Source organism: Nannospalax galili, unplaced genomic scaffold, assembly GCF_000622305.1.
Source record: "Nannospalax galili isolate Female #2095 unplaced genomic scaffold, S.galili_v1.0 scaffold24, whole genome shotgun sequence".
NCBI lineage: Eukaryota > Metazoa > Chordata > Mammalia > Rodentia > Spalacidae > Nannospalax > Nannospalax galili.
In genome coordinates, this window is record NW_008352654.1 from 3504701 (window position 1) to 3527963 (window position 23263).

At 40.5% G+C, this 23263-nt stretch overlaps 1 protein-coding gene across 4 annotated transcripts in view; it reads right to left on the reverse strand.

Annotated features, from left to right (window-relative positions):
* Positions 1-20301, reverse strand: part of Rgs6 (regulator of G protein signaling 6) — a 217636-nt gene extending 197335 nt beyond the window's left edge. For all 4 annotated transcript variants that reach the window (XM_029554420.1, XM_008849807.2, XM_008849806.2 and 1 more), the window contains exon 1: positions 20201-20301. In XM_029554420.1, coding sequence (XP_029410280.1) covers positions 20201-20279 — 79 coding nt within the window. In that variant the 5' untranslated portion in view covers positions 20280-20301. The remainder of the gene's footprint in view (positions 1-20200) is intronic.
* Positions 20302-23263: the final 2962 nt, after the last annotated feature.

Genomic DNA, 23263 nt, shown 5'->3' on the forward strand with positions numbered 1-23263 from the left:
ATATTTTAACTTGATTTGATGGTGTATTAGGATTAGGTGTATATGAAAGACTCCTGTTATTAAGAAAATAACAGTACCATAGAAAATGAGTAAAAATATAAGCAAACGTTTTATAGAAGAGGAACTGTAAATGGCCTTCTTAGGGGTGGTCCTGTGACCAGGTGGTTGACCCAGCAAAATGGGAAAGTTTAAGGCTTTAACTTTAACTTAATTCAGGCCAGAGATCTTTACCCTCTCCACCAGTTTTCTCTTGAGGGTCATTTCTTGCTACTGTAACATTCCCCCTCTGAAGAGATGGCCCCCACGTCATTTGGGAATCAGGTCAGAGCCGCAAATACTTCATCATCTCTGGCTTTAAGGTTAAAGCTGCCAAGAAGCTCAAGGACATTTTTTACTTTTAACCAAGAAAGAAATTGGCTACTTTGGCATCTTTTTACCCTAAATTGTCTAGCCAGTTTCTACCTCATGTTCTTATCATGCCCCCCTCTGAAGAGGTCAACGTAATTGCTAGTAGGGTATTGGGGTGATGATTGTCCTATCTCCTTACAGCTGAGTGGGGGTGCTGGGTATCACAATTGGGTTACCCCTTTAGTAAGCCTATCTAAAAGAGCTCAAAGGTGCATAACTGTTAGCTGTAGGGAATGAAGGAAATTTTTGACTAGTGCCTGGAAAGAGATGTGAGGAAGAAGTAAAGGCTGGCATTACAAGCTCCAGGCAGGAAACCAGGAGAAGCCAGAACAGAGGGTATTTTTGAATGTCCAAATCAAAGTCCATTAGACTCTCTCAAGGGGCTCCTAAGAGCATTCATCTATGTGGCGCATCCTCATCTTCCTTTTGGCTTCTAACTCAGGATCTGCTTTCAGGCACTTTATAATATTTTCTGATGAACAGAAGTTCTTAATTTTATTGTCAGAAATTTTTAAAAATTTGAATTTTAATATTTTACTTGATTTAATTCATTTTAATTGAAAAAGATACATAGCTAATGATATAATCCTGGAAAGTGCCAGTGTGGACCTGCTAAGTATCTTTTACGAACAAAATCAGAACCTGGATACATGTTAACTGACCAGCTCCTGTCAGTGTTCAAGCTTTTACTTCCTAGTATTTAGAAGTCATCTTCCTCTTTATTAGCTCTGCACACTCTAGATGTTCTCACTTCATACTGGTTGTGACTATTTAGATGCATCGTGCTTACCACAGTCTTATTAGCTGTTCCTTTGACATCTCAAACTTTCCCTTTGAGACAGTTTTCCTTCTTTCTGAAATATGTACTAGAGAAAGCCCTCAGGTAAAATAGATTAATATACCCCTTTTGACTTCTATTTGCTAATTTTGCTCTTATTAAATGACAGCTTCTTTCCGTGGGACATTCTGAGTTGTTGCTTTCTTTAAATACTCTCAAGATTTTCTGCCTCTGTAATGTGACTTCCAGTTTCAACCAGAAGTCACCTGTCCGTCATTTTTTAAAGCTAGATAGTCTGTCTTTTCTAACTATTTTGAAGATTTTCTTTTTGTACTTAGTGTTCTGCAGTTTGATGTCACAAGAGCCACATATGCATTTCCTTTCATTTCACCTTGTTTGGAATTTGTCGGTGGACTTGAGAAAGAAAGAACGCAACGGAGAAGAACTGCCTTCCGTTTCCTCCTCAAACATTCTACCAGGGTTAGAAGTTTTACTATGTTTCTGCAAGCCTTTAACCTCTTCATATTAGTCTTCATTTGTGACATTTCGAGCACTTCATCCTTCCTGTCCTCCTCTTTATCCATTCTCTTTTTAGCTATGTCAAAACTACTGTTCCGTATTTCTCTTCACTCTCTAATTTCAATTATTATATATTTAATTTCTAGATGGTCCATTTAGTTGCTAATGTCACTTCTACTCCTTTTGGAGAATAGTCTATGCCTATACCACCTTGAATGTGCTGATCTGATCATAGAAGCTAAGCAGCGTCAGGCCTGGTTTCTCCTTGGGGTGGGAGAATCCGTCATCTTCCATCAGTCAACAGATTTCTAAAATCTTCTACTTCTTTAAAAATAACTAGATTAAATATACAAAATTGTAGTTATTTATAAGTTTTGACCTCTAAAGATAGCAACTTCCTATGGCATGATCTAATCATTACTCTGTAATCTGAATATAATTCCAGGTTAATACACAATCTTATAATTCCAATATCATATCTGACTTTTACTAACGTTAGTTTTTATTTCATGTTTCCATGATTTTTTTTCTTATGGAATAATTTATTTTCATTTAATATTTTATTTTTTTTTTTTATCTTTTTGTGCACGAGTGTATTGCCTGCATGTATATAAGTGCACTTGTGTCGTACAGTGCCTGTGGAGATCAGAAGAGGGTGTCTCATTTCCCTGGAACTGGAGTTAATGGACAGTGTTTAGTTAGTTCCATGTGGGTGCTGGGAATCGAATCCAGGTCTTCTGCTGAGCATCCAGTGCTCTTAACCAATGAGCCATCTCTCCAGCTCCATCTTACAGAAAAATGTAAAATCCATATTTAAAGTGTCTTTCTCTCAGGGTTGGCAAGATGGCTCAGTGGGTAAAAGAGTACTAGCCACACAATCCTGACAACTCGAGTTTAATCTTCAGGGCCCCTGTAAAAAGCCAAATGCAGTTGCATACATCTGTAATCTCAGCACTCCTACTTCTGGAAGGGAGGCACAGACAGGAGCTCTCAGCCCAGCTAGCCTGAAAGATGCAGGATAGCTGCAGAAACAAGAGAGAGACTGCCTCAGCAAGGTGGAAGCTGGGAATCCCCAAACTGTCCTCTGATGTCCACATGTGTGCTGTGGCATGCATGTGCCCTCCACTAATAAGTAAACAAACAAACAAACAAAGTTTAACTGTCTTTTTCCAGAGAGGAGATATGTTTGCTTCTACTGGGGACCTAAGGCCATACTGGACAAACTTTAAGTTGTTTACTTGGAGGTGGGGTCATATGAGCATTACCAAGACAATCTAGCAAGAGGCTCAGAATCCAGAATTAGAAATAATCTAGTGAGACTTTTCTCCTCTTTCCCTGAAATCTGTTCCTAACCGAAGCCCGTACCATCTTTCTCCCCTTTCCTCTTTAAGGCTCTCGGGGCCTCCCCCTTCAGGTACTAACAACATGCTCCTTAGGCATTCTTGAGTCATCTGCTCCATAATTAATTTTTTATTTACACACATATATATGGGCTTTTCAATCCAGGCACAGGCTACCCAGATAGATGGCTACAAAAAAGGCTAACCTCATGCTGTGCCAGCTTACCTTCCTAGATTCTTGCTTCCCAGTTCATGACCTCTAATGATGCCCCCTACTTTGTCTCTAGTTTAATGAGCTATACCAAGCAGTGTTCTTGTGACGGCCATCTGACCACATGACTGGAAACAAAAGTCTCAGCTTCCTGTTGTCCCAAGACAGTATATCTGGTTTCAGCAGTATGAACTCAGTGAGGTGCCACTGGGAAATGATCTTACTTTTTCCTAATTATTGTCATCCAAAATTATTTTTTTAAAAAATCAAATCCCCTTTCATACTGTTTAACGACATCATGGGCTAATGATTTAGCTCTCTATCCAATTGCAACTAGTTCAATTTAAAATTTAAATCCTATTTTGACTTATATTTCTTTCTCTTCCTACCAGCCCTGTTCCAAGGACTCATAGTGAAACAGGGTGGACTCAGCCCTTTATCTCTTCTCTGTCTCTTCTCTGCCAGTCTCGGTGTAGCGCCATCCTGGTGCCTTCAAGGGTTGTAGGGAATCCTTGTGTTCAATGTACCATATTCTCCTTTGGAATCATATCACTCTATGCCCTATCTGCTTATTGGTGTGAGCTGCTCCATTGGTCTCTCTGCTTCAAGAAGTCCCTGTCAGCTTCAGTTTCCATAAATTCACAGACTCCAAGATGCACCTGACAAATGTTCCGTAATTTTTCCATATTTTCTTTTTTGGCAGCAGATGAAGGAAGAGCTAAGAGTTCAACAGCTCAGCGAGAATCCAGGTAGGGAAAGGGGTCAGCAGCTCTTTCTTGTAGCACCCATGATCATTGCTGGTGATTCTATCAGAGCCTTCCTCACTTTGCTTAGTGGGAGGAAATATTTAGATTCAGGAAACACTGTTGAGGAAAGCCTGTACAGTAACTGCTATTGAATACCAAGGCACACGCTGAAGAAACTTACTCCCTCACTGCCACAGTGCAGGAGGTGGGGCCTGAGAGGCAGTGTTTGGGGCCCTGGGGTGAATCCATATGAACAGAAGCATCCTTCACATGGAATGATGGGAGTTTAGCTCCCTTTACTCTTCCTGACACCCCTGTTTACTTGTCCACTTCCCCTCAAGAAGTTGAAGCAATTGGGGCCCTCACCAGAAGCTGAACAGATACCAGCATAATGCTCTTAGCCTTTCAGCCTCCTATGAGGCAGAATAACCTTTTTTCTTCATAACTCACCCAATCTCAGCTATCCTATTTTAGCAACAGAAAATGGACTGACAGTGACTCTATAGAATGCCCTGTTTTGACTTCTTAACCCCAACGACTCACTTACACATGTTACCATAAACATAGGAATGTTTGAGCATATCGGCAACAGATGTTGTCTATGATAGGCTCAATATATGTTTTGGTTTATTATTAATTCTTCAGGAAAAAATAGTACTCCAAGGACATTTATCTGAAGAATATATAGGGTAGAATTTTGTAGAAGATCCTGAGCCAAAGATAATCTTTTAAGTATTTGAAAAAATTGTATATGAATGTTTTGCCTGCATATACGTAAGTGCACCATTGCACGTATGTGAGTGCACCCATGTCGTGCAATGCCACGGATATTCTTGTATCTAGAAAATGGTGTCTTACAACCAAAAAACCAAGGGTAAGTATTACAACCTAAGTTTTATATAAACACAATTTTAGGGTCAGTGGTTAAGAACACTGGCTGCTCTTGCATAGGACCCAGGTTTGATTCCCAGCACTAACATGGCAACTCACAATCATCTATAAATTCAGTTCCAGAGGATTGATGGCCTCTTCTGGTCTCCATGGGAACTGTGTGCACATGATGCAATTATGTACATGCAGGCAAAACACTCATACACATAAAAATCAAAGATACCCTAAAAAAAAGATCAAAGATGAATACAGGTTTTCAAAAATTATTAGTCTTCCTCCCTGAAACTTGCCCAACCATTTTAGTGCATGGAGTTCAGTGTTAGGGCAGTTGGCTCAAGAAAAATCAACAGTTTTTGTTGCTCATACATCTTCCTTGTGAGGCTGGAGAGAGGGTTCAGTAGTTAAGAGTACTAGCTGCTCTTCCAGAGGACCCAGGTTCAGTTTCCAGAACCCACATGGTGGCTAACAACCATTCATAACTCCAGTTTTAGGGTATCAGATGCCCTCTTCTGGTTGCTGCAGGCGTTGTACCACATGGGAGCACTTACATACATGCAGACAAAACACTCAAATACATTATCCCTGTGAAAGGGCAGGGTGCCCACACTAGCGTCCAGATCTTCCTTTAAAACAGACTCAGTGCCTCTGGGTCAGCTACAATATATCTGGATTTCATTTTCTTCTCAAATTTATCTCACTCCAAAAACCACATTATTTTTCTGTAGAAATGTTAAAAATAAACTTCCAAGTACAATTAGCAGGTTGTACAGCATATTTTTGCTTTTAATAAATGAGCTGTCTTTTTCGGTCCTTCATTCCACTTAGTATTTCTTTTCAAAGGAGGAAAAAAAATCAAACAAGGAAAAATGTGGAAAGATGAATTAATGAGACATTTAGAGTAAGATTTTAATGACACAAAGGGCAAGAGTATCTGAGTTCTGCTTTCCCCTTTAATACTTACAACCTGACACATTTCAGGATGTTGTTACTAAAATGAGCTCCATAAGCAGAAAGGGAAAAAAAAGGATACATTTTAAGAAAATGTGCTATAGTGAGGTTATATTAGCTAAGGCCACCCAAACATAATGGAGATTTGATTAAGTGCCATCTTTTCTCGAATTGGCCCTGCAGAAGCTCTAGCCTTTTCTCAGCCGATATTGGCTATGCTACAAATGTTTTCGAAAGTCTTCCATGGAAATAAGCTATGAATGCACTTGTAAGAACAAGGAGACAAGTACCAATAATGCACCCTGTTACATTTTATCGAAAAACGAGAATTGAGGATTTCTCTGGTTGATTCCAGACCTTACTCACCACACTGACTTCAAAGTACTAAAAAGAAAGGAAAGTTATTTTCACTGTGAAATACTATATACTCACCATGTATTTCCTGCTCCTTAGAGGAAACCAGTTTTCACTTGGTGTCTCAGCATCCTTTTAAAATCTGACCTAAGTCATCTGAAACCCAGTTACACTCATCACGTTTGACTTACTTAAAGATGTTGCTTCCCAGGTTGTTTGTGATACAGCTTGCTTGCTCCACATCTCTCTGGCCCCCAAACCCAACACATCTCACAATTGCTAGGTCCAGAGTAAACCTGATGGTCAACATCAGGGTTGTGTGGATAGGTTCCTGCCTTGTAGAATGTTTCATTTAAGTTGGCTGATCTACCAATGGCACAGGAAAGCCCTGGCTGATCCCACTGACCTTGGCAAAGCCATGGTCCCACAAGTCTTTGCTCTCACTCCAGCTTTTGCCCTCACTTTACTCAACACCTTCTGGTTGAACCTCAGTCTTCATGAAGATTGGAACTTAAACCTTCACTGCTGGGCTGCAGCCTTTCAGACTCAGTCAAAATGTGGCATCACCAGAATTGTGGATGGTCCGTGATGTTGGCTAAAGGTACCTCTGGGCTTCACAGTGTCCTTTTAGGGGTGTCAAATGTCTCCAGTGCAAAGTTGTCCCTGAAAGCCAGGATCATATCTACAGTATCTCGTATCACAATCTTGTTCAACTCACTCTTCACTCTCTTGTTGACTTGCCAATGACATCAAATTGTTTCCAGCTTTTACACTTGTCATCCAGGAAATCGGCCTCTGAGTTATAGTCTGTTCTTCCCCAGAGATCTCCAAATAAGTGTAGTTGTCTGTTTATGTGTCTATGGATGTGGACGTGGATTTCTGGCTTTGCTTTTGTGGCAAGTTCTAGAAGTCTTAAAAGTTCTTGCTGGAGAGAAAATAAAATATTCAAGGCAATAAAGTGGTCTTGAAATAAACGTCACTCTTCAAAGTGCATATTGGAGTGTTATATATAAAGATTCTAATTAAAAATAAATGATATTTTATATACTACTAATTGGTTTAATTTATCAAAAATGTAGAAACAACATGACTACTTAGTAGGTTTGAAAAATATTTAAACTACACTAAGACCTGGACAAATGAAATCTGTGTTATAACATTATTAAGCAGTTTAAGTGAGTTATATCTTGAATAATTATACCATGGAAGTTCATGTCAGTACAGTTTGTTTTCCAAAATAATATTGTGATTCACAGTTTTTCACTAAAGCATTGGAAGAAAAAATATTTGTGAGCTTTTTCTCACTTCTTTTTTCAGTGAAAAATATTTTATTTTTCTTAAAACAATTGCTCTGTCTTCTTAATACTACAGTGTGTTTAGTGCAGTCTGGGCCCTATTTTAGATTTCTAAGGATGCTATGACAAATCGCCACACGTGTTGATGACCAAATTTATTCTCTCACAGTTCTGGAACCTACCTGGGATATTTTCTGGAAATTATTTGTACAATGAAAAATTATAAGGAGGAGCTAAGTGGATGGAATTTTATTCGAATTCATCCCTCTATTCTCTGATTATGCAGAGAGCTAGAACCGAGACCAATGACTTGAAGCAACACAGGGGCGGGTCACTTTCATTCATTATGAGGAAAACGTTTTCAAAGGTCAAAATTGTCCAAAGATGATGACATTCATCACTGGGGGTTATTAAAGTGAAGGCTGGGGGCACTTTGCAGAGGTTATATTGATCCCAAATGCAGACGCATTGTAGAGACAGTTTTGGAAGATGCAGAAAATAGAGGTTTTGAGTCCAGGCCCATGAGGATGCTGTGGAGTTGTACTTTCAGTAAGTAACACAAGTGAGTCCCCTGTTCAAGAGAAACGATCAGACACCTCTAAGGAAGTGTTGCAATTTAAGAGTCTATAATTTTCTGCATGGGGCGATGGGAGCAATTTGCAATGGTGGTAAGGAATCCAAATTCTAGTTTGGGTTCTGTCTCTGTGATTTTTGAAGATGTTATATCATGTCTTTGAGACTCTTTTCTGACTGAAATATAAGTGAGATTAGATGCACCTTAGGATTCTTACCTGCTAGGAGTTCAGGGTTTCTGAGGGTAGCCTGGAGGAAATTAATCTCCAAAGTCCCTGAAAAGTTCTTCAGGACATTCAGGAGATAGGGAGTTATCTTGGAATGACTGTAGTGACAGCTGCAAAGGCTGTACAGTCTGGCTGCTTTCGTTGGGCTGGCAGGCATTCTGCCCAGGATCTGTCTGTCTCACACTGGGCAGGTGGGGAGGGGAGGGCTGGAAGCTGGGAACTCAGAAACCTCCCTATTGGTTCTGATTACCACCTTTATGACCCTATTCAGAAAAGAGGATCTGAGGGGCTCCTCTGCTGTTTCAAAGGAGAGTGGTGGGATGACTACGGGGTGCCCTTTCTGTGGACATCTTGCTCACCTCTGGAAGGTGAGCTCGTACAGCACGGATTGGCACATCTGATGAATGAGCCTACCGAAGCCAATGAGCTTCAGCGTTGAACCAATATTGAGGTCCACTTTGTCCTTGACATTTTCTTTCCTCTCCAATTCTCTGATTTTTCCTACAGGAATATTTGTGTGCTAAGCCTTACCCTTACAGATCTTCATATTTTATTTTTTTGAGGAAGGGATTGTGTTCAAATGATTTGCCTTTTACCTTCGCCTCCAAAATGTGCTCATCTATTATCTCAGTGTTATTTCCTTGGGGGCTGGTCTTCCCAAGCTCAGCCTAACACACAGATGGACCACTGGACTTATCTTCACTGTCTTTATCCAAGGACTGTCTAGGCATTTACCTAGGAGTCTCCAAGAGGAAGAGTGAAGGTAAATTCCCTTTACTCATCAACAGAGAAGCTTTAAACTCAGTCACAGAAGATAGGGTGGGTTATCAGGTTATCTCCGAACAGGGTAGGGGATGGCGTTTAGATGACCAGGTGGAAACTGTAGTATCCAGTCATGTCCTTGGGCATTATGACTCCCTGCCTTTTCTATAAAATGTCTCCAGGACTTCAACCCTGACTTCCAGCTGTGTCCTGAAAAGGAAAATGTGCTGCCCTTCTAAAACCTCAATCCAGCCAGGTCAAGACTGTTCTTGGATCTTTTTTCCCAAACCCACAATTTCCTCAAACTCATATACTAGGCAAAGGAGCTACCTCCACCTTATGTAGTTTAGATCAACATACGTTCTATTTCTATTAAATGCACTTATTTTCTTTTATTAAATACATATTATTAATAAAGACGTAACCAATGAAGTGGATCACACATTTGAAGACAAAGAAGACAATTAAGAAACAGTTTTAGTTTTAGCACAGTTAACCCAAAGTGGTGCTTTAGGTGCAAGGTCTGAATGGGACCTACAGGAATTCACCAGATTTCATTCATAAGACAAAAGGTTGAAAATGCCTATTGCTCTTCACGTCAATGTTCCAAATGCTAGGAAATGACACATTAGCAATATTTAAACAAATGAACCACAAGCCTTCTTAAAAAGGACTTATCAGAAGGAAATAGCCTCTATTCATATCCTTGGGTGTGTGTGTGTGTGTGTGTGTGTGTGTGTTTGTGTGCGTGTGTGTGTGTGTGTGAGAGAGAGAGACAGAGACAGACAGACAGACAGACTTGCTGCCATGGATCCATTTGACATCACTTGTGACTTCTATAAAGCTTTATTTTTATAGTCTACTTTGTTCATAACTGTGTCTTCCTCCTCATTCCTACCCTAATTCCTTTTTCAAAGTCCATATTCCCATGTCTATATTTTTATCTCTAATTTAAAGTATTTCAAGTTTGACCTTAAAAAAATACAGATGCTCCTTGATTTATAGAGTGGTTGTGTCCTGATAAATTCATCATAAGTTGAAAGCGCTGTAAGTCAAAAGTACATTGAATATGCCTAACGGACTGAGCATTGGAGCACGGCAGCCCAGTGTGCTGCAGAACACTGGCTGATTCCCTTGTGATTACATGGCTGACTGGGAACCATGCTTTGTGACTGTCACTTCCCATCACCAGATCAGGAAATGATCAAAGTTCAAAAACTGAAGTGCAGTTTCTCCTGAAAGCATATTACTTTGGGACCATCTAAAAGTTATAGAGTTGAAAAATAGTAAGTAGAGCCCACGTCAGTGATTACTCTCTCCTTCCTGATACCTTCTCTTTATATAAAAAGCGTTCCGTTTCTTACCCTAACCCATTTGATCCACTGCCGATGTGCACACCTGAGTATTTCAATGTATTAGTTTATTTGGTGTGATTTACCAACAGTTGCTTTTCTTTTTGCCTTTGGAATGGTTTGGATAAGTTGATGTGGTGGTTTGAATGAGAATGTCTCCCATAGGCTCCAAGTATCAGCATGCTGTATTCCCCAGTTGGTGGTGCTATTTTGGGAGGTCTTAGAAGGTGCAGCCATGCAGAAGGAAGCACATCACTGGGGGTGGACTTAGAGAGTTCTTAAGCCTTGCTGGATCCCCAGCCACTCTGCTTCAAGATGTGAGTGCTAAGCTTTGTACTCGAGCTACCCCTGCCACCATGCCTCCCCGCCATGGTGGACTCTGATCCCTCTGGAACTGTAAGCTCAAATAAACTCTTCCTTCTATAAGTTCCCTTGGTCATGGCATTTTAGCACAGCAATGGAAAAATAGCTAAGACAGTTGGTGAGGTTTTTCAACTCCGTGTAGTAGGCAGATAGCACCTGGACGGGCTTCTAATGGGATGCATCTTGCTCAGAACCACTTTCTGCATATGATCATTAGTGTCAACTTTCATTTTCACCATGCTGCTGAGAACATGCTGCTGAGCAGCTTCCCGAGGCTTCTGACAGGGAAGAGAGTCTTGGTTACACTGGGATACACTCCACATCTTATGTTTGGTGGACGCTTTCGCCAGGGCTCTCAGCATCTCCAACTACTCACCTTCTTCCACTGAAACCACTCACTGCTTATTCAAGTCACATGTAAGGCTGGGCAGTGGGTAGTCTGGCAGCACATGAGCAAGAGACACTGCATAAAAATATCATCATTATGCCTGTCAATCATGATCTTATCTTTATTTTTACTCAGGGACAGGGGTTCCACACAGAAAAGAAAAAGCGACTGTTTCTGTTCAAGGGCAAGTCCCACTTGAGAGAGTGTCTGCTGCTGTGTGAGGGAAGCCTGGCTATTTTACTGATGGTTGGGAAGTCAGGAGGGAGCTGCTGTGCTGGAGGGAAGGTTGCAATGTGGGCTGATCACTGCTCTGTGGACTTACAGCCTCTATTGGTGCAGTAAGGGTGGTTACATATATCATGGACTTCCACCTTCTTGTCAGTACCCGTGAGCCTCAGTGACCTGGATTTTCCCTGTAGGGAGCTCTCCACTGCAGTGATGGAAATAAGGATTTCCTGCAATGCATCTCGGGGCATTACTCTAGAGGAGGTTGGTGGAGGTGAAGAGCCCGAGATTGGTGCTGGTACTCTGTGGGCATTGCATGACATAGGTGCACTTATACACAAGCAGGCTATATACTCATATACATAAAATACAATAATAAATAAATATATTTTAATCTTTTTATTTATTTATCTTTTTGAGACAGGGTCTCCTTGTAGCCCCAGCTGGCCTGGAACTCACTATGTAGACCAGGGTGGCCTTGAACTCACAGAGCTCTGCCTGCCTTTGCCTCCCAAGTGCTGGGATCAAAGGTGTGCGCTATCATGCCCAGCCTATAACATACATTTTAAAAAACAAACAGAGGTAATGATAGTTCCTATCTCTGAGGGCTTCTTGTGAGGAGCTAGTGACATATGCTTCCATGGCTTCTGTGACTGTGACTATGGCCTTCTTATTTCCTGCTGAGACCCTCATGTGGGGATGCTCTCTGTAGTCTCCATTTTCCCCATCACTCTCCCAGGTTTGCATCCACTTCATACAGGGGATCTCCTCTTACTTAGAGCCTCTGAGGCAGTCCTTTTGGGTATTGAGTCTAAAGTCACAGTTTCTTCATAGTCTGTTATCAATGTTAAGTCTCATGCCCTTTAACTCTTGTTACTGTTTTGCCTGCAAGCTACTCTCTTGAAACACATAATCAGTTTAGAATTCCACCCATATAAACATGCTCAACTTTCCTGAAACTTGGCATATTTTTCATGCATGAAGGCCTATGAAAATTCTGCTTGCTTCATCTGGAATGACTGTCCTTGGAGTTATACTCCTGAGGCCTGGTTCTAAAATTACTTCACATGGTAGATGGTAACAAAGGCCTCTAAAGAATCATATATATGTTAATGTGCCTTTCCACTCCTACTCCAGAAGGGGCATTAGTTTCTATATTCTCTTTAATCTAGGTAGGCTAGGCCTTGTGAATTGCTTTCAAGGGTAGAATACAGTAGATTTGACATTGTATAAATTCCAGTGCCTTCCATTAGAAGGCCTTGCAGTTTTTACCTTCTCCCTCTTGGAACTTTGAGATCGTGAGGATATAAAGATGCCTAGTGTCTCTTATTGGAATGTCTGAGATGATGTGGAAGAGGAATGAGGCTCCAGCTAAGAGCTAAGACTACCAAACAAAGGAATGAGGCCACTGTGGATCGTGCAGCCTCAACAGGACCATCTGATGACTATGACCTCATGGGTGAGACAACAGAAGGGTTACCTGATTATCAGCTCGTGGGTACTGAACATGATAAATGAGAAGTTGTAGTTTGAAGCCATTATAGTGTATGACGGTGGTTACATTGGAACAGATCGTTGATACACTTCCTTAGAGGAATGTTATAGGCATTGCCAGTGTAAACTCATGAATATTCTTCTGGGCTCAAACAATATTTTGTCCCTTCTTCTATTTAATGCACAGCTCACACAATTAAGGTTCTGCAGTGAACCTGCTTCTCTCACCAGAAAATAGTCTGAACAGCAAAGATCAGGTTTTTGTTCATCTTTTTATCTCCTGTGACTATTCTAGTGCATGGAACATGGAAACCATGGATAGTTATTACACATGACACACATTCTTCAGCTCCGGAAGTTCTCTCATGTGTCCTCTGGAACTCATGGTCAACATGCAAAATCAGTTCAAATTTTCTTCACTGTCTTGTTCTTCCCCAAGGGCACCGCTTCCGGGTGGCCCTTTGATGTAGTAGCTATTTCCCCACTCAGTGCTTCACCCTGGGATTGAAGGCAGAAAGTGATCCCTCCTTGATTTGCATGACTTCTTTCATACTATCTTCATTGTGTGTGTGTGTGCATGTGCGTGTGCGTGTGCGTGTGTGTGCGTGCACGTGTGTGTGTGTGTGCGTGTGTGTGTGCATGTGCGCGTGCGTGTGCGTGTGTGTGCGTGCACGTGTGTGTGTGTGTCTACTCAGCTCCGATCCTCATGACGTCATATCCTGTGAAAGTCACCTACTACCCCCTGGTCTCTGCCTCTCATTCCAGAAAGATTTAAACCACAGACTCACGACCACCCTTTCTAATGCTTCTCAGTAGTGATGTCAGTATCTGTGTGAATCAGTCGTCTGCTACCATGGCTTCTCAGTTCCTGACCTCCTCTCTTTTAATGACCTTGCCCATTGTCCTATCTGTCACACCTTAGGTGTTCATACCTCAGATCTTGTCCCCATTAATAACCGTAACCTCGGCATGATCTGAATTTCAGATCTTCCACTATCCAATCACTGTATTTCCAGACCTGTTTGTCTTGCCTTGAACTTAGAAGTCCCTTTGCCACTGAAATTATGGATAACTTGGTCACTCCTTTTCATGGTTCCTCATCCTGTATCTTGCCCTCATTTGTCTGTTACATGTTAATGGTCAACTATTTCAGTTGTTTTCTTGCCTGTCTCTTGGCTTCCTATACTTTCTTACTTGCTTTGAAATGAACCATGTCCAACTTTCTGCCTGACATATGTTCAAATTCATAGAGCTAAATGAGGCTGGAGAAAGAACTCACCCTCTTCAAATTCATAAGTGCTAACTGTGTGTGGTGATATCGTCCTTAACCCTAGTACTTGGGAGGTGAAGGCAAGAAGATCGTGAGTTTAAGGCCAGCCTGAGCTACGTAGTGAATTCCAGGCCAACTTGGGTTACACAGTGAGACCTTGTCTCAAAACAAACTAAATAGACAACAAAAAATCCCTTAAATCTTAACAACCCCAAGAGGATACTTAATGTTACCCACAACCAGAACTTCATCTTCCTAGTCGAGTCCCTTTATTCTTCTAGTTAACTATTTCCATGCTTTCCAATCCAAACCTTCAATACCTCTACCCCTGTCCTGGTTATCTTTAATTGCCAACTTGACACAGCCTGCAGTCACATAAGAGAAGAATCTTCAATTGAGGAATTGCTTAGAACAGGTTGGCCTTGGGCATGACTGTGAGGGACTATCTTAATTATTAATTGATGTAGAAGGGTCTGTCTCACTGTGGGCAGCACCATTTATTGGCCAGGTGCTCCTGGACTGCAAATACAAAACTAGCTAGGCATGAGCCAGAGAGGGAGCCAGAGAGCCAACCAGAAAGCCACAGTCCTCCACAGTTCCTAATTCCAGGTTCCTGCCCTGATTCCCTCAATGATAGATTGTGACCTGGGATGTCTAAGACGGACTGTAGCCTCTGAGCTGAAATAAACCCTTTCCTCCTCTAATTGCTTTCGGTCATGGTGTTTGTTGCTGCAACAGAAAGTAAGCTAGAACAGCCCCTTTGGGTCCCATATCATTAACAAAATAGATATAATCAGGAGAGACCATCTACACATCTCCCACCCCTCCATTCTGATTCCTCCCTTCCATTTTTATGTATAAACGGTTCATTTTTCTAGTGAAAATGACCCACCTATCTGCATATTAGATTCAATCTCCTCTTGTAGACTCATTTACTTTTGGATTTTCCTTTCTCTTTAACCATTGTCCCCCTCTATGGAGTCATTTCTGTCATCATAAAAAACAGACTGTCATTTTCCTATTTAAATGCCTACATGTTCTAAATTACTGTGTTCCTATACATGTTCTACCGTTTTTCTTTTTAGAAGAACTGCTTTAAAGATGATCTGTCTCAGATCACTCTCAAACACACTCCAATAGGCTTTTTATCCTCAGTGTTTTGTGAGATGTACAGGTCAAGGTCAGCAAGGAATTCAGGGGTGTTCAACTCAATGCCCAATTCTCAGCCCTCAGCTCACGAGCTAATTCCTTCAAATACTTTCTAGAGAATTTGACTCTCAAAAAGCCCTAGCCTCTTTGTTTTCTTCTCAGTCCCTAACAATTTCATCTAATTTTTCTTTGCCGTTTTTTTCCTTCACTTCCTGACTTGTAAATACTGGGTATCCCAAGTTTTAGGGCTGTAAGCATCATTTCTATGATGGTGAGTTATACTGTCCCCAGCTCAAATATGCCGTTAAATGTAGATCCACATGTACAAATGCCTGCTTGTCTCTCCAGGTGAATGGGTAAGGGGACAGGAGTCTCTAAAACTTAACCTGTCCCAAATTGATCCTTAGATTTCTTGATCTCCACCTAAACATGCACACATGCATGCATGTATGCACACACACACACTGCAGATCTCCAGTCTGCTCATAGTCTTCCTCATTGAAATTAATGACAATTCCAATGTTGGGAGTTGCTCAGGCCCAAGTTGTACAGTTATCATTAGTTCTTTTCTTTTTGTCACTTTCTGAATCTGACCTGCTCCCAGATAAGGTGTATTGTTTATGGTGCTTTTTCCTAGAACATAAAGTCCAGGTAGAGATTTTTAAAAATATTTTAATTATTATTTTCTCATTTCATGTGTATGTGTGCACTGCCTACATGTAGGTAAGTGCACCCGTGTCGTGCAACACCCGTGGAAGACAGAAGAGGCTGTCGGATCCCCTGGAACTGGAGTTACGGACAGTTGTCAGCTGCCATGTGGGTGCTGGGATTTGAACCCGGGTCTTCTGTAAGAACAGTCAGTGTTCTTAACTACTGAGCCATCTCTCCAGCTCCGAGGTAGAGAAATTTTTATCTATTTTATTTTCTTTTAAATCTTAAGTGCTCAAAAGTATTTAGAAACTAGCAGATACCCAACAAATACTGAAATGAATAAGTGGGCAAACAAATTGAAAAAAATAACAAAATGGAACTTTTAGCTATAAAAAGTAATTGAAATTATATACTTAGCTGGATAAAAAGAAAATTAGTTTTCAGAGACCAATACAATGTCAATAGAGAGATACATTCATGACTTCTATCAGGAGGCTGGCTGGCATAAATTGATGTCCCAGCCATCAACAAAGACATGAAAAACAACAGAGCAATCCTATCCATGAAACTATATTTAAAAATTCTCAGTCTGGATGTTGACACACATTTGTAATCCCAGCACCTGGGAGGCTGAGGCAGGAGGATCACTAATTTAAGAGAGGCCTGGAGTATATAGAAAGTTCAAGGCCAACCTAAGCTTAAAAAGAAAGTTTTTTTTTTAACTTTTTCTTTGTTAGCTTTTCATACTAACAAAGAAAGAAATTCTGGATATATTATTAAACAAAATTTGACAATATATGAAAATCAGTCTACTATATTTCACAAATTTTAATTCTATTTAGATGAATTTCAGAGCACCACTTTCAAATATACTTGATACTTATTAATGAATGAATTTTATGCCTCTTGAAAAAAATATATATATATTGAACTCTACACCCCAATAGGATAGCACTAAGAAGCAGAACCTGTGGGAGATAATTTATGAGGGTGGGGCCTAATGAGTGGAATTAGTGCCTTTACAAGAAGGGACTAGAGAGCTTGCTTTATGCCATGTGTCTATACAATTACAAGCCTACAACCAACAAGACAGCCCTCATCAGACTTAGTGGTGCTGCTGCCCTGATCACAGACCTCTAATCTTTGGAGCCATGTAAATTAATTTTTTTGTTGTCTATAAGCCACCATGTCTGGGTATTTTATTGTGGCAGCCTGAGCTAAGGCAGTATTTGATTTTGAACAGTGACTTTATGGACAACGAATGGAGTACTCATGGCTACTTAGTTTATTTACTTTTTTAGTTAACACAGAGTAACGTTGACTCTTTTTTTGTATATGTGCTGTTTTATGACGTTCTGACCCACGTAGATTCTGTAGTGTGGGTACAGAATACACATATCACCTCATAAAACTCCCTCCTACTGTCCCTTTCACACTCCTCTCCCCAGTTTCCAGTGCCTGGTGACCATTAACATCTCCATTTTGTGGAACATCATATACATGGAATAAAACTGTATGTAAGTTTTTGAGAGTGACTTTTTTACTCAAGGAAACTGATGCTGAGATCAGGTTGCTGTATGTATCAATAGTTCACTCTGTTTTATTGCTGAGTTTGGATTAACTAGAGGTTGTTCATCTATTTGCTCAATGAATGACATTTGGGCTGTTTCTCCTCTGTGGAGATTATGAATAAAGTCATTACAAATCCTTTCATATGAAGTTTTTGGTAAACACTTGCTTTCACATCTCTTGGGTTAATACTTAGGAGTGGGTAAGCAATGTTTAACTCTATAAGAAACCGCCAAACTGTTTTTCAAAGATACCATATCATTTTGCATCCCCTAAAACAACATATAAACGTTCCAGTCATTCCACATCACTACCAGCACTTGGTACCACCAGTGTGATTTAAGTTATTTTTTCAGTCAGTTTAAATGGTGCATCACAGAAACCAAGTCCTGGTTGTTTCTGGATTTTGGAATGCAAATAGCTAAATTTTGAGAATGAGAGACTCACCAAAAATTTTACTCGAATTTATCTGCTTATTTGTTTGGATAATAAGAGCTACATACTTCCACAAGAAAATGATGAAGACAAACAATGATCTAATTATCATAAACAGGTAGTATAACGGGAAGGGAATTCACTTTGCTGGTACATTAAGGGACTCTTAAGATATTGATGTAGGGGCTGGAGAGATGGCTCAGTGGTTAAGATCACTGACTGCTCTTGCAGAGGACCAGAGTTTGGTTCCCAGCACCCACATGGTGGCTAATAACCATCTGTAACTCCAGTTCCAGGGGATCCAATACCCTCTTCTGGCATCCATAGGCACTACACTACATACATATAAGCAAACCACTCATACACATAAAAAATTAATAAAAGTTTTTAAAAAGATATTGATGCAAGTTATAAGGCAAAGTGGTGGGTCCATACAACATGCTATGAGGTTATGATTATTCTTGAAATTATACCCATGTTGAATGTATTTCACAGTCAAAAATTTTAAAATAAATATGTTTGAGTATATCAACCCCATAAAAATAGAACAGTGTTTGGTGTCAGCATACCCAAGACCCATGCAAACTTATACAGACAAAAACCCAGCATAGAACTGTGGAAATGAACAGCAGGTTCCAATCTTAGTGGATTCTTAAGATTAGTGGATTCTTAAGATTCTTAGTGGATTCTTAAAGATTCTTCTTAAATCTTAAAGAATCTTCTTAAAGAAGATTAGCTCTTCTTCACCTGGCAGTAATCAGCTGCCAATAATTCTTCTACTAAGATTGGAAACTGCTGGTCATTTCCACAGTTCTATGCTGGGTTTTTGTCTGCATAAGTTTGCATGGGTCTTGGGTATGCTGACACCATTGCTGTAGATTTGTATAAGAAGGATCCCAGGTACTTAGAGGATGATTTCTGTATGGTCCTGTACCTCCTTTCTGGCCCTAACAATCTTGATGCCCCCTCTTCCCCAATGGTCCCTGAGCTCTGAGTAGGTGGATTTTAATATGAGTCCTTTCCAAAGACTCAAACTCTGAAGACTCTTATCCTCGGCTTTTTGGCCATTTGTGACCTTTTGTGTATCTGGTCCTCTGTTGCATGAGGGAGCATCACTGATTGTAGGAAATCAGGCGTGCTCTAGGGTGAGATGAGTCTAAAACTTTTAAGTCTAGGCTTCATTCTCTCCTAACAGGAGGGGTGCTGAAAACAATAGCTCTGATAATCCTCTTGCAGAACACTGTGAGGCTAGCAGGAGAAAGTGGACAGGTCAAAAGTGCAGGCTCCTTGCTCTGTGGAAAGTGTCCTGGTCAACAGCTCATCTCCATGTCCTGAACAAATAACTCAGCTGTCATTAGCTAAGAGATTAGGCCAGGTTAATCGTTTCCTCCTGAGCTAAAAAGTAAAAGTTTACCATGCCTTTAGCCCTAAGAAAGAAAATATTTTGGCCAATAAATTACCAGACAGTCATTGGTAACTTTGAGTAAAAGTTTAACCATCCTTCTGGTGCCAAAAAACAGGCAATATGTCCTGTTTCTTTGTACCCTAAATCTTTGTATGTGACTGCCAAATGCCACGTGACTTCCAGTTCCTTGTAATATATAAAAACTATCTGGATTTTGTAATAAACAGCTTGTTGTAAAGACAAAAACAACAACAACAACAACAACAAAAAAACCCTACTCTTTTTAGGTGTTTAAGTACAGTGAGTTAAAAACTTAATAAAAACATTCTGTAGAATTTGAGCATAGGAATATCTTAAAACATGAAACATTCCTTAAAACCTGCTTAAACTGAGCCAGGCATAGTATTATATAACTGTAATCTTAGCTTGGGAGACTGAGCAGGAAGATGACAAGTTGAAAAACAGCCTGGGCTATATGGTGCGATTATAGTTCAAAACAAACAACCAACCCCAAAGCCAAAACAAAATGAAAAGCTGTTCAATTTCTTTACTATTTCCACACCTGTTTATATCCATAGGCCAAATTGCCAATGTGTCAGTTCATTACTCCCAGATGTCAGAACCGACACACACTTGAAGAATTCATCTAGTAAAGCCAATCTTAACGACTGGCAAAGAGAAGCTTTTTGTTAGAAACAAAGACTAGAATGGACCTTGAGTCAAGAAACACATGAAAGTCTTCATGTTTGCCATTGGGATCCCTACATACCCTTATATTACCATCTAGACACACAGCTCTTTAGTGGTTGGTCTGCTTGTCTCTGATATTGCATGAGGAGCATGTTACCTGTGACGACACTGGGGATTTTGGAGAGAAAGCTCTTAACTGTTCTGATGGGTACACCTCCTGTCTTGTCATCCTGCATCTTTGTAATGATGTCCTCGATCTGGAAGAGGTTGAGGAAAAGAAGTGTTAATTTTTTCTCACACAGTAATACTAAATACAAGCCTTTATTATTTATTTATTTATTTATTTATTTTATTTATATATGTTTTGGTCTTTTTTGAGACAGGGTCTCCCTGTAGCCCCAGCTGGCCTGGAACTTACTATGTAGACCAGGCTAGTCTTGAACTCACAGAGATCCACCTGTCTCTGCCTCCTGAGTGCTGGGATCAAAGGCGTACGTACGTCACCACTCCCGGCTTATAAATATAAGCCTTTATAAGACAGTCCCAGTGTGTATTAAATGAATGCTAACAACAGAGATCAGGGAAAACCTTCATCTAGTCAGTCAGGAAACATATGTTGAGTGTGGGGAGGTCAGAGGTGATATGAAAGAACATAGGACAAGTTCTACAGGAGCAGCCCCTTCCCCACCAGGGCACCAAGGGAGGGAGGGAGAAGTACATGGGAATTCTTGATTGGATTCAACATGAACTTCAATATGTATATGATGAAATGTCTCCTCTTATTTAAATTAAGTTTATATGTAGCTTGTATCATGGGACATCACCATATTTAACTCTTCTTAAATGGCAATTTCCCAAGATTCACCCTAAAGTGTTAACATAAACTAATCATTAGGAAGTTTAGGCAGGGATGCTTTGGGGACCAGAAGAAGACAGTGGGAGGAAGAAGACGACTGTGGGAGGCTGGAAGGCAGGCCTCCGTGATTCTGAATGGGGGTATGAGGATGGCCACTCTGAGGCAAGGCCGAGGAGCCTAAGGGCAGAATACTCTAGTTTTTGGAAGAGGACAGCCACACTATCATGAGAAAGACCGCAGGGGGCTGGGCTAAACAAGGTCTTACTAGTGAAAACAGAGCAGCGAATGGGGCTGAACCAAGGGTACACATTTGTAGCTAAGACGTCACAAGCCAGTTGTAATTTCTTAGGCAGAAATGTTCAGGGTAGGAGACATAAACGTCTATAACAAGGATGTGGCCCCTTCTGGGGGGAGGTGGAGTAACTGGAGAAGTAGATAACATTTGGTATCACATATTTTGTTCCCCTAATCAATAGTAATATCTTTGAAATACCAGGATGCATTCTCTGAGTAAGTCTTTAATGGAGTCACATTAATTAATTAAAGACAGAAATTTAAGCTATAACTTAATTTCCTCTAGCTTAACACACCAGCATTACATTTCAAGGGTAACTGATTTTTTAAAAAACATGTGTCTAATAATTATGCTGGTAGCTACAGATATTCATTAGATACCAACTTAGGTCATGGTATAAGATCGTCACCATCATTACCACCAGTAAGATAAATTTAGAAATTCTAGGTGCTAGTCTAGGTATTTTATATACTTTGCCTTGCTTAATATTCATAATTATGTTATAAAATGATTCCACGCTTCTCTCTCTCTTTTTTTTTTTTTTTTAGGTAAAGAGACTAAGCTTTAGCAAGGCATATCAATCAGGGTAAAACAAGTTAAGTTGGGGAAGCAAATAACTCCTCAAATGTCAGTGGCTTAACATAGTCAAATTTATGTCTCAGGTCTGCTACATGTCTGTCACACATCAACATGGGGACACTACTCATTTTTGTCACTTGAGGGGGCAGCCGTCTTCTTGAATGTGACCAGTCACTATGCTAGAGTGACAAGAGAAAGTTCTGGAGAGGTGCTACCAGGCATTCGGTGTATAATACATTCAACATAGGCATAACATACTTGCTTACAAATTCTTTTCTCAGAGCTTGTCACTATCTAAGCACTGAGGAACCAGGGCACCGAGTCCTCTGGTTGCCTGAAGAGAGGAAAAGAGCCTCTGTAATCAACCCCAATGGCTACTACAGGGCTAAGTAATGTTAACAACCTTCACAAGGTCCCACAGCTACCCAGTGGTAAAGTCAAGTTTGAATGTCGTTGCAGACTCTAGGATTCAGGTCTCTAAACCTGAGATGTTTTGCTTTATAATAGGATTCTCAGAAAACCAGTCAAGTGTGGAAACCATCTTCCCATGGAGATTTCTGGGTTTCCCTTAAAAAGTACTGGGAAAGAGGGATTGAAGACGTAATTCAGCAACAGAATGTTTGTCTAGAATGTGCTATGTTCTATCCATAGCACTAACTAAGCAAATAAATATACAGGAGATGGAGAAGTCATCCGAGGGGCCCAGTCACTTAGATGATAGTGGGTTTCTCATAGGTAGAAGAGTCATTCCCTGAGGCCTGAAGATCTGTGTTCTGTTAAATTACATTCTAAGAAGGAATTTAATCCATATTCCCATTGTCCACCTCATTCACTACTTGGCTCTCTGTTAACTCAGCCCAACAATTTACAGTATTCTCAATATTACTTCTCAATGATCAAGGGCAGCTCTTAGGGTAAAATGGTCACGTTTTCAAATGTAATCTATGCCTTTGACCTAGTGTGTTATCTGAAACCAGAAGTGCTGGTTACATTGATAGTTGCTGTGAGATAGCCAGAAAATCTTTGGGAACTGGAGGGAAGTCAATATGTCAATTCAGTTAGACTTCTGAGTGGGCATTAGATGGTAATAATTTTCAGTCTCTGCTAATATGGGATGGATGTAGAGACCTGGCTACACAGAGGAATTGGGGAAATGGAAAAGGATTTATATTTTCTTGACTATTAAATTGTATCTAACTTCTGACACCCTTTGCTCCTAAGGAAGAACAAACTCAATTCTTCCACATCCATTAATATGAAGATCTGCATCATGGAATGTGTTTGGACCTAGCTGCCACAGTGTCAATCAATGAACAGGTGGTCTCTATCAGACAGCCAGGTGAAATAGAGAAATGGCTTGGCCTGGCCAGCTTGGATGGTTCTGCCTGGATGATCCCCAACAATCAGGGCATTCTTCTCCAAGGAGCTCAGTGCTCAGCACAGATAAACTGGTACAAAGCCTTTCCAAATACTAGGGGCAAGGCACAGAT